The sequence below is a fragment of the Corythoichthys intestinalis genome, chromosome 12 (genome assembly GCF_030265065.1).
Source record: "Corythoichthys intestinalis isolate RoL2023-P3 chromosome 12, ASM3026506v1, whole genome shotgun sequence".
Classification (NCBI taxonomy): Eukaryota; Metazoa; Chordata; class Actinopteri; order Syngnathiformes; family Syngnathidae; genus Corythoichthys; species Corythoichthys intestinalis.
Window position 1 is genome coordinate 19461744 of NC_080406.1, and position 12650 is coordinate 19474393.

At 38.3% G+C, this 12650-nt stretch overlaps 1 protein-coding gene across 7 annotated transcripts in view; it reads left to right on the plus strand.

The window, feature by feature from the left end:
* Positions 1 to 7606, plus strand: part of lrch1 (leucine-rich repeats and calponin homology (CH) domain containing 1) — a 55921-nt gene extending 48315 nt beyond the window's left edge. For 4 of the 7 annotated variants that reach the window (XM_057851695.1, XM_057851697.1, XM_057851696.1 and 1 more), the window contains one exon: positions 940 to 7232. In XM_057851695.1, the coding sequence (XP_057707678.1) occupies positions 940 to 1215 (276 nt within the window). In that variant the 3' untranslated portion in view covers positions 1216 to 7232. The other 3 variants (XM_057851698.1, XM_057851699.1, XM_057851701.1) reach the window with 1 other exon arrangement.
* The last annotated feature ends 5044 nt before the right edge of the window (positions 7607 to 12650 follow it).

Sequence of the window (12650 nt, forward strand, 5' to 3'; positions counted from 1 at the left end):
TCACAACTGCAGTTTGAACGGAAAACTTTCCCAAATCCAACCTGAACACTTTAAATGACAGTACAATACAGATTTCTCACCATTCACAAATTTAGCTTGAAATGCCTGATATGTCTTCCTAAAACGGCTCCAACTTGAAAAGAAGTCTTTGAACCAAAAATCTAGCTCCTTTACAACATACAAACAATCCAGATTTGACCTGAAATCGGTCTCAATTCAAATTTACCCCATTTTTCCAAGAGAAGTTGTCCGATTTGAACTTGAAAACCTGATATCTTCTCGAGTTTCAATCTTGAAACTTGAAAACGCCCCTTGCTTCGAAACCCAAATGAAAACCTGATAACGTCCCAGTTAAAGCTTGTGCTGCCATTTGTCTGGAGTGCAAAGATGACAAAACGCTCTGTGATCTCGTTTGCACTGTTTTGGCGTCGCTGAAAGCTTCCGACGTGATCCTGGCGGGAAGGCTGAAGGCTTCGAAGTCGTCAGTCCCGTTTTGGGGAGAAACAAACCCGGAAGCGCTCAGCTTTTCTCGCAGGTCGTCACTCTCGTGCCATGGCTGCTTCCTTCATCTGAGCGGCCGCTTCACGTTTGTTCTTTCATGTATTTTGTTTGTTTTATTTGCGCTTCTACGTAAACACGATAGCTCAAATGCTACATTAGCATTGTTAGCGTGTGCCCTTGTTCTGTGCCAGCCTGATTTCACCAACCAACACTGGCGTCAAGCTGCCTGCGCCGACTCGCCCTCTTCTCGTCGCCGTTTGCTCCGGGTAGCCATGGTTACGCCGGTCCTTCTGTCGCCATGGTTACCAACTCCATCTCTTGCTCACTTTTTAACCTTTTGCCTCTTCTCTCTCTTTTCGCTCTCCGCTTGGATTTCCCTCCTTTTCGTCATCTTTTTTTCCTTCATCATTTCCTCCATCCTCCTCCCGGGGGCGCCAGTGTTCTCTATGCTCCCCGTATGACATCATCCAGCGCCGCCTGCCACCGCTTTGCGTAACGGTCGGAACGCTGGTGGGCGGGAAGCGGACGGAGGGGATGCCGCCTCGGATAAAAAGCCCCCCCGTCGCCGCCCTCCGGCCGCCGAACTCTGTCTCGGCGACCACTCAGACGCCGCCTCCGACCTGGCGGTGGTGGGACCTGATTGGCTGCAGCCTGGTTCATATCCTCTGCCTGCTCCTCTTGTTTGCCTTCTACATGTGGAGCGAACTGACGTAACCGCGGCAACGACCAGAAACTTTTGCCAGGAGTGCACGCGGCAATCGGAGGGGTTTTCCCCAAGTATATTTTCGCACAATGACAAACTGAAAACGTTCCCATCTTAAATGTGAAAATGATTCCCTTATTAACATATAGGATGACCCCAAAATAAAAACAAACCCTAAATTTGCGCCATTTCTTGATATTTTCTCGGAGTAGAGACTGCAGCTAAAACTGGTTTATTTTTAGTATGATTTATGACAGGGGTCGGGAACCTTTCTGGCCATGAACACCACATATTTTTTAAATGTAATTCTGTGAGAGCCATACAATATGTTTTAAACTAAAAATACAAGTAATGTGTGCATTTTATGTAATTTCAACACTTTTAAAGTACAATAAGTCTCTGAATTCTTTTTAATAACATTGTTATGCTGTTGCTAATCAATGATGAGTATTTCTTACCATTAATGCAACTCCTGGTGCTGCATTGTTTTGCCGATGGCTTTGTTGTCTGGTTGATACTTGGTGGGGTGAAGCTTCATGCAGGCATTGAGAAACTTGCATCCCATTAATGTTCATGAAGGGCCACGAATCCTGTTTTTCCCCACCACGCACGGAGCACCATCACTGCACACCGAAACAAGTTTATCCATCAGTATATATTTTTTTTCTTTAGCGAACTTAGTGAAAGACTTGAATAAATTCTCCCCTCTTGTTGTCCCATTCATAGTCAAAGCCTAGCAATCAAGCTGAACTGGGATCAATGTAGTGCTGCAACGATTAATCGATTAACTCGGGTATTCGATTAGAAAAAAAATATTCGAATTTTGCTGCTTCGAGTATTCGTTTAATTACAGTGGTTTGTTTTGAAAGTGTTTGCATTTAGTTTTATTGATTTGGGTGGATACACTGCCCTCTAGTGGCAACAGCAAATATGACGTAACTCATTTCACATGCCTGAATCTAACTGCTCCCTTTTAAGACCAATGTGAGCTAAGTTTTTGTTTAAGCTCATGTTTTTTAATGCATTTGTAATTTAGGTTTTTGGTATATTCAGCAGTTTTTTGTAGGAATATGTTTGAGCTATTAGCTAAAAGCATTTTAAAAAAACATGGCTTACTTTTCTGGTATGTGGCAAAATTTATTTTGGCATGTGGCATTTTTTTTTTTTGGTATGTGGCAAAATTGCTTTTCCCATGTGGCATTTTTTTCTGTATGTGGCAAAATGGATTTTGGCATGTGGTATTTGTTTTCTTTATGTGGCAAAATAGATTTTGGCATGCAGCATTTTTTTTTGCCATGTGGCATTTTCCTTTGGTGTGTGGCAAAGTTTTGCCGTTTTTGTGGGAATATGTGCTTGAACAATTTGCTAAGAGCATTGTTAAAAAAAATTTTTTTTAATTATAGCATTTAAGCTAGTGGACTTTTGCGATGTAAGCCAATTTTTCTTTAGTTGTACTTAAATCCTCATTTATTTATTTATTTATACAATTTGAGGCTCAGCTCAGGTATTATAATTTTCTATGTTCCTTATCCGAATACTCGATTATTCGACTACTCAAATAATCGATAGCTGCAGCCCTAGATAAATTGCTTAGGTCTATTGACTCATCCAAAGCGAGAGAGAAAAAAATGGAGCCGCATTTATGTACTTAATTTGCGTCGCCTCAATTTGATTTGACATCATGATGGTACGATCGCTAACATTTCTTGCCGACAGAGGCATGTCTTTTATCCGTTTAATTATCTCGTCTTTATCCGAAAAGTCGTCGAAAGGTTCATTGGCAACATCAAGCATGAATGCTTTGGCATACTCCCTATCTGTGAATTGCTTTCAGTTTCTCACAATTGCTAAAGCGCCAAAAAGCTAGCCGAGTTCCAGTCATCTTGTTGGGTCCAAACGCGGAGTTGCTGCTGACTAGCTTGCACTCTTGATATCCTTTCTTCCTGTTGTCACCCGCAGGGTATTTTGATGCAAATTAGTATGGCGGGTGTCAAAGTGCCGCCTTACATATGTTTGACCTTTTCATAGATGCAATTTTATAATTGCATAATAGACATCGCAGAACCTGCTCTCTCCAGAAAAAAAAAGAAGGTTTCGTTTCAGTTTGGTCTGCGAGCTAGATGCAGCCGTCAGAACAGCCAGATCTGGCTCGCAGGCCATAGGTTCCCAACCCCTGATGTGGGCTGTTCTCAAAAAAATAAAATAGAATAACGTACAATCTTTTCAATCAAGAAATGATGCCTTTGCAAATTTGGGGCCTTTTTTTGGGGTCACCCTATAAGAACATTTCCAATTTGGATTCCCAATTTGAGTATAAAATAGCCTGATTTCAATCTGAAACCAGCTTCCATTAACTGGAAAAGGCCCCACGTTCGACTGTATATTCACCATGAAAACATCCCAATCTGAAAACATCAATTATGAATCATGAAACAACCCCATTTTAATTAAAATATCCCTAGTTTCAACCTGAAACAGGTCTGGAGTCCAACATAACAGTCACAATTTTGACTCCAACTTAAACATCAAAATCCCACCCTCTCAACCTAAAGATGCGCCAAATTTCAAGCAGATAACCATCCAAATTTGAACACAAAAATGATCCCATATTTCAAAAAAGTGTTTGGTTCCAGTCTGATTCATCTCACTGGCGCGCACTTGCAACAATTATCGTAGTTATCTGCATCATTACTTATGACACACACAATAACATGCTTGACGGGCTTCCCAACCCTGCGCCGAACCCAATTTTGAAAATTTTTAAACATCAAAAATTTTTTATCTGGCTCAATTTAAGATATAAAAAACTAAATTTCAATCTCAAAGGTCTGAATTCCATTTTGATATTGAAGTACTGTACTGCTGAGCCGTTTTTTTTTTTTTTTTTTTTAATCAACAATGTTGTTAGAGACAATGCTAACGCTAGCTTATGTTAGCAAGGCTGTGTTAGCATTTAATGTTAGCATCTTGTTGTGTTGGCTTTTGGAAGTTTTTGTAATTGCTTGGATTGTTGTAATTTTGAGCCATAAAATGATTATATAACGCATCGCAAGCAGAATATCTAAACAGGGCAGTAGCTGCTGGCAGAAGTGCTAGTTTTTCTGCAAACGGCTGTCTAAAGGGCGTACGAAGCTGAAGATGTGCTTGACAATACCCTATTTCTGTGGTCTCAAAATTTATTCGCAGGTTGTTCAAAACCTAAATAATTGCATTTATAACAAGCCATATAAAAACATTGTTTAAAACTGTAAATTTACTTGTTCTCTCCTCAAAAGCTTGAAACAGGGTAAGAAAAGCCGGGTGATTAATGAGAAGGATTTGATGTTTGTAACAAAAAAATAACAAAAAAACATTTAACCATTTGTATGCTGGGCTACTTAACCTCTTAAATTATTACCTTTATATGTGTTGTGTGATTTTTTTTTTTAGCACCGTCCTTACCGGTTATGGGCATTAGCTAGACGCTAATGATGCTATCATTTAAGGGTCTTTCTTTTTTATAGAGTGACATTTGGATGTAACAGAGAGGACATTTTGTTACAGTTAGCCCCCAGCCTAGCTTTGCTAGCACAATAGCTAACAAGACTTTGGGTACTTGATAAGAAATCTATAATTTTATAAATAAACCTTTTGAAATGATTCACTTCAAAGGTGTACCGCTAGCAACACGTCACTTTTGCTCATTAATATTCATGACGCTAGCAATTGCTGCTAGGCAGGTCAACCTCCCGTTCATCTCTAATTGTAAATGCGTGGAAATAGTGTACGAATGAGATGTTTACTAAGCTAAACTTACCAATTCTGTCCAAAAATGATGTCCCTGCTGCCAAATTCACTGGTAAAGATGTGGAAGAACGTACAGATGTTCAGTTAAAGAGATGGCTTGAGTGTCGAGGGCTGAAAAAGACTGTAAAAAGAGCCAACCTGATCCAGAGTTAGCTTTTTTATCAACACCTTTTTCTTGTGTGCATTGCCTTACGCCACTGACAATGACATTCTCCTGTTTCAACAATCTATCCTTTACCACCATATGCCCTGTCATTCTTATATATTATATCCTCTGCTTGTTTTACGTCTCTGACCGTTCTTGGGTGTAATTTACATTGCTATTTTTGTGTAGCGATCGTTAATGCTACTCAATGACAGCCAACGAGCACACTTAATTTTTTCATTAATAATAAATCTTAATTCTATAATTTACTTACACTTCCCCCGTACTAAAGTTGTTTTTTTACAACAGAAAAGGTAACAGTGGCAGTCATACAATTTAAATTTTTTCCAGGTCATTTATTGTCAGACAGAAGCAGCACGGCAAAACCCCACGCTAAAAAATAAGTAAAAATATCAAAATGGCTTACCGCGTCATCCTCTGCAGGTCCATGGGCCCCAACAAAATGTTTACTGCATATGAAATGTGAATGGCTTCACCTTGCTGGTGTTAATCTAGTCTTTTGGACGTCCGCGCAAGTTGATCCATTCTTGATTTTTTTTCTTCCGAGTTTTTGGTTTAGGGAAACGTATGAAGAAAACATCATTCATATGTTGTAATGATAAGAGTCGTTTCTACAATTTCCATAGCAGCAGTGTTTGATCGGCATGTTCTTTTTTGGAAGATTACCAGAGAAAACAAGCAGAAATAACATGGATTGTATGCGAGGGTGTGTCTATAACGACACACTTCCACGTTACGATGGCGGCGTCACGGTCTAAAAATAGCATTTGTGCGGTACGCTATTCATTTCGTTGATGTTTAGCTTCAACAGAGTTGACATGTTATGATCAACCATACATTTTAAAAATCTGATTTTGTAGGTTTACAAAGAGGTAAAAAAATAAAATTGCTTACCCCACAGTTCAATTTCCCGCCACTGATGTAAAGTCTCAGAAGATAAATGGCAATAATAAATTGGGAATTTTCTTAAATCGACACTACCACAACGTTGAGTGGACGGCGACACTGGGGACAAACAGAATTATTTTTAATTTATTTTTTTAAATAATGTATTTAATCTAAAAACAACACATGGTTCAAGATAGTTTATCCAGGACAAAATTATATTATTTGGGGATTTTTTTGTCTTGTATTTGTTATTTAATAGACTGAATTTGAATGTAACACATTTGTGACATTGCAAAATTCCATTACAACCTTTTGCCAGGCAAGTAAAATGTATTTAGGATCCTGTACCCTTGAGTTTATAATAGTCAGCAATTGATAACACACGAAGGAATAAGCTGAATGAGTATTTGTTTAGTGAAAATAAAGCTTAATTTCAACTGGGGACACAAATGGCACCCTATAAGAAAAATGACCTTTATGACGTTGAAAACCTCCCCTTTCAAATTCTGACATGGACAGCTGCCAAATTTTTACCCCTTCAGACCTAAGCATGCTGCTGAAGGACATGAAGTGGTCACGTCTCTAAACCAATAAATACTCTGAATTTAGTTGCTATTGCCACTTCTGGGAGATGATTGGATGAAACTTTATCCATCGAAATCGAATCATGAGGTTTGGCACGCCCTAATTGCTATTTTTTGGCTCTTTGAAAATGGCTGACCAAACGCAACTTCAAAAAAGGATAACGTAAAGTGCTCATTTTTCATCAAAAACACATTAACTTTAAAAATAACCAACAAAAGCATGAAATTTCCCCAACCAATAAATTGCGCTTTGTTCTGGTGTTGGAGTAAATATCAGCGATGATTTTTTTTTTTTTTTTGCCCAGCAGAAACAATGCAGGTTTGAAAGGGTTAATACTGGGGAGGTTGATGGCCAGAATTTTTAAATCCAGACAACAACCTCAAATTTGAATCTGAAAGCTGTACAATTTAGAAAACCTGATAATTCTCCAAATTGAACCCCAAAAACAACTAATATTACAATTTGAAATAGTGAAAACAATACCACTTTCAGCACACAACCAATGGAAAAGGGTAATTTCATCCTGGATATCTGGTAAATACTTGTCTAAACCACGTGCTGCGATTTTTGTTCCCATCCCTCCCACCATTTTTCTTCCCCTCTTTTTCTAGGACAAGCTTTGTCTACCGCACCACATCTTGGAGGAGAAAGGCCTGGTGAAAGTCAGCGTGATGGTCCAGGCCTTACTAGACCACAAGCCCTCCAGATCGGGACTGAACACGTGAGGACACTTCATGTGACGGATATGATATTTTTCTTGTTTTTTGCGTTCCCGGCGACTGACAGATTCTTCATGTCACACTGCAATTCGGGCTTGGTACCAAAAAAAATGAAAAGAAAAACGCTAACATTGGGAGTTGTTCGCTGTTATTTTTTATTTTGCACGAAAACATTCTGGGCGTTTGAATCCAGAGACACTGTGAGATTTTTTTCCAGGACTGAATTTTAAGTAAACAATCGTTAAATATCCCTTGAAAGGCTGGCTTTTTTTTTGTTGGCGATTTTTTTCCAGAAGTATTACCGAGGCAGGCCATTTAGTTGGAATGATGCCATTTCATAAAGGTTAGCAGGTTAGCAGGTTAGCCGTTCAGCGACTGTTCGTTTATGGCAGTATTTTGCGCATTGACGCGACGACAGTTGGGATTTTTTCCTCATTGTGAGCGAAACATTTTTGACAGTGTTTGTATTTAATGGGCACCAAAAATATATTTATAATGGGACTTTGTGTACATTTAGGAATAGCTATTTTTGGCGAATATATTTTTGTTAAAATTGTGTGGACTGTTTTTTAAACAATATTGTCAAGTCTCAATGGACTAGAGCCAGCGTGTTATGCAACTTTTTGGCTGGGCTTTTAAGGGAAATCCGCATCCAAATGTGCAATCAATCATTTTTTTAAGAGTATGTACATTGGAGCTGGTATACAAGTGGGCTAATATCCACTGGGCGCTCCTATTTTGAAAGTGAAAGCACTTTGAATGGTGGATCATATACTTCATTATCAGTTGACGGGAACAGGGCGCGGGGCCGCTCTGTAAGGGGCCCATTTTCAAAAACTTTAACTTAAAATATTTTCAAAACCAAAGCCGCTAGCAACCTAAAACCAAAACAGGCACCTCCCTTAAGCGTTTGAGTCTCCATGAGCAGTGGAATCAAAAAAGTCATTCCCTAATAAAATCCCGATTATTTAGGATTATAAAAAAACCTAAAATGGCTATAAAATTCTCAGATTTTACGCTAGTTGCACAAAAATCACCAAATGCAGTGATAATCACTTATATTTTCAGGATCAATAACAATATTTAACATATGTTTTGCCCGAAATAGCGACTTTTTTTTAATTTAGTGCAATTTTGACATGTTTTCAACAGCAAATTAATCAATTTTCACATCAGAAACTTGATTAGAGTTGAAACAAATATTCGAGTTTAAAAACTGATCAGAGTAATTGTTTAATTTTGAAAGCTCTAAGCATCACGTTTTGCCCGGACTACTTTTAATGCGGGACAACGCGTTGATGTCACGTGCGTAGAGGAAGAAGCAATTTAAAAAAAAAAAAAAAAAACTTACTGCAGCCAACAGCCGCTACAAACGACGCCTATGTTGCTAAAAACTAGCCTGCATGATGCTACGGTGGTAGCAGATAGCGTCTGATGCGTCTCATAGAGATCACATGTATGTTTAACTAGATGCGAAATGACAGTCAGCGGCATTAGTAAACAGCCGCGATCTTAAAGCAGTAGACTTCTAAGCGCTAATAAATAAGTTTAACGTTACTGTCACTCGCTCATATGATGTTAGCCCTGCGGAGGGCTAGGTTTCTATTCATTATGACCACTGTCGATGCGTGGCTAACGTGTCTTACATACAGGCTTTATTTAATCTGTGAAAACATAGTGCTGTAGAGTGGTGAGGGTGTAAAATAAAAACTTAATAATGCTGTCAATTTTAGCTCAGTAGTCCTTGTTGGATAAAACACCAAGTAGCACTGATCTCTAATGTGCTCCAATACAGCAGGTATCGTACATTTATTTTGAACACTGCAAAAACTCAAAATCCTATCAGGACTTACAGTTTAGACTAACTTTTTGAACACTGCAAAAACTCAAAATCCTATCAGGACTTAGAGTTTAGAATAACTTAAAACTTTAACTTAAAAATAGCTTGACGCAAGTAGAAATTGAAACACGTGGGAACAACACCTAACTTTTAAGTGATGTGTGTTATCAAGCTTAATGGCATTTTTAGGTAAGAAAATATATATTAGGGCTGTCAAACGATTAAAATTTTTAATCGAGTTAATTACAGCTTAAAAATTAATTAATCGTAATTAATCGCAATTAGTCGCAATTCAAACCATCTATAAAATATGCCATATTTTTCTGTAAATTATTGTTGGAATGGAAAGACACAAGATGGATATATCCATTCAACAGTACATAAGTACTGCATTTCTTTATTATAACAAATCAACAAGATGGCATTACCGTTATTAACATTCTGTTAAAGGCGATTCATGGATAGAAAGACTTGTAGTTCTTAAAAGATAAATGTTAGTACAAGTTATAGAAATTTTACATTAAAACCCCTCTTCATGTTTTCATTTTAATAAAATTTGTAAAATTTTCAATCAAAAAATAAACTAGTAGCCCGCCATTGTTGATGTCAATAATTACACAATGCTCGTGGGTGCTGAAGCCTATAAAATCAGTCGCACCCAAGCGCCAGCAGAGGGTGCCAAAACTCCAAAAAAACACAAGTACACATTTCACTGTGCTGTCATTTAAATCTGTTTGAGTGGGGCATTTGTGCGTTAATTGCGTCAAATATTTTAACGTAATTATATATGTATATTAGGGCTGTCAAAATTAATGCGTTAACTGGCGGTAACTAATTTTTTAAATTAATCACGTTAAAATATTTGACGCAATTAACGCAGATGTCCCGCTCAGACAGATTTAAATGACAGTACAGTGAAACGCTCACTTGTTATGGTGCGCTATGCTGCGCTACTTCGTGGTTTTCACACATCGCAGCGGGTTCTGGTACCCGTTAACCGCGAAAAACGAGCGATCACTGTATATAATCACAACTTATTTAGGTTGAATTCCGATGTCACTATTGCCTCAGCACGTCTTGCCAGCTATCTGGCCCTCGTCGTTTTTAGATTGAAATGTTACATAAAGTAAAACGCCTAAAAGCTGAATTTTTTTTTGTATGGACGCAGAAATGTCTAAATTACTTTTTGCCAAAAAAATCCCCTAATTTCTATAATATACTGTATATGAACACAGAAGTCTATATTCTTGGTTAAAAGCAAAAAACCGGGCAGTCATTCATTTGACATATTTCAAGGTAAAGTTAGGCAATTTTTCCCTCATTCATTTTTTTCCACAACGTTTCAAAGTGCATGCATGTTGCCATTTTATAGAATAATTACGTTGAATCCTCAACCAAATCATTCTTGACACACTCCTACCTTCTTGTATGCACCAGAACAGAGGTTGCACTAGACATTTTCGTTGTCTGTCATTTTGACTGACAGGGTCATAAAAATCCGGTCATAATCTATTTTTACCCGTCACTTAAATTTTTTAAATGATAATGATGACATATTCAATAGTATTTAGTTTTCATTCATTTTTAATTAATATTGTAACGCTTGCTTGGCGGTGAAAAATTAGACACGGAAGTCGTGGTATTTTTCTCCCTCTTTTTACTCTGCTTACCGCCAACAACACCAGCAAAACAACAACTCCGCCCCCAAAGAAAAAGAGGCAACTATATAGACCCCAATCACCAACGTCACACAATGATCTTAATTGTGGTTGTCAGCCCAAATCTTCTAAATATATATTAAATGCATCTTACCAGATATAAAATGACTACTACATAGTCTGTGGTGATCGTTTGGTGCCCAGATTTCTTGTCGAATTACAGCAGTCCATCTCGCTCTCCTCTTCAGGTCTCTCAGAATACGGTAGAACTTCAAGTCTCTCCCTCTATCTTCTCTGTTACTGCAACCAACAGCCACACACGCCTTCACCATTTTGATTATTAATGTTAACGAGCAGAAAAACACGCCGTAATAGGAGGCGTGTACGTGGCGGTAAAAAAAATCGGTCAACGACGGAAAATATTCGGTTAACGCGACCCCTGCACCAGAACCTTTTCCTGTTTCCACCTAAATCCGTCGTTAGAACGAAGCATGTTCGAGTTTATCGCAGTGAAAGCTTCCACGAAGCTCTGCCTGGCCCGGCCCCCTAAGGGAAGCCGTGGCGCAATGTCTGTCGGAGCTGTCTCGTCAACTGATAGTGAAGTCTATGGGTGGAGTCACACTAATTTGACGGTGAAGGTTTTACTAATAAACTCTCAAACTAATCTTAACAATGCCTTTAAATGCTCATAAATTTGGATGACACTACTTACTCCTCATTGACACATCTTCCAAACTTAGCACAGCATTACAATATGATCCAAGCACTGCACAGACGCAAATGACAGACATTATATGAAAGCTTACAAAATTAAAAACGTATTTACTGCCACTCACACAATAGATGTTAAATCAATTTGAACTCGGAGAACTTGCGGGCATGATGAAGAATATGAAGAAATTCAGATCTCAATCCCTGGTTCCCTTGAAAATAAAACTGACAATTTAGCGTTGACACATCACTTTCCAAAAAAATTTCAGCCATTTTTTTAGTCTTTACATATTACAAACATCTTTAAAAATTCATTTGTTGTAACATTTCCTTGTGGTTTTGTAAGATTTTTCTTTGCTCTGATAGCAATAAATACATCTGACACTTTTATTGGCACTTTAACTTTGCTATTTATGTTTTATTTGGGAGGTGGGGGGCTGTGACACTAATGAAAATATTTTATTAAAAAAAAAAAAAAGTAACTCTTAGTTGATCATCCTCACATTTTTGTATTTGTAATACAACGGGGAGCAAGTGTATTTGAAATATTTTGATTCATGGTGTTTTTCTCGTTAATGCATGAAAGTCCCTTTTAACGCGCCTTAACTGCTGTGAAGCTTTTTGTACATAGTGTTTTGTTACCACTGCAAGTAAAGAAAAAAAAAAAAGGTCTGGACTTTTCGTCTACATTTTCTTCCCAAACACATTTCTGTAACGGGTGCACACACAGGTCTGTTGTGTGTGTTGGCTTTTGGCCGAACGGTTAGCGCGCTCCTGCCGTTCTGGACGTGCCATGCGGCGCTGGAATGAGTGCTGACAAGGTGGATGAATTGTCTCGTGCAGACCGGTAACACTGGGAACGCTTTCTCTCACTCTCATGAATCCTCAAAATGATTACCAAATTGCCAACTTTTGACAGCTTCAGCCAAAAATGGCTGCCTTCTCTATTTCTAGTATGATAGACGTATCATACAAATTTCAAACGAATTGGTGGAACTACCTTCCTTACAAAGAATGGCCCCAAAAAACTGCTTCATAGCTTTCCTGTTCCTGTTTACAAGCCTGCGGAGTAAAATTTGCTACAGACAGAAAA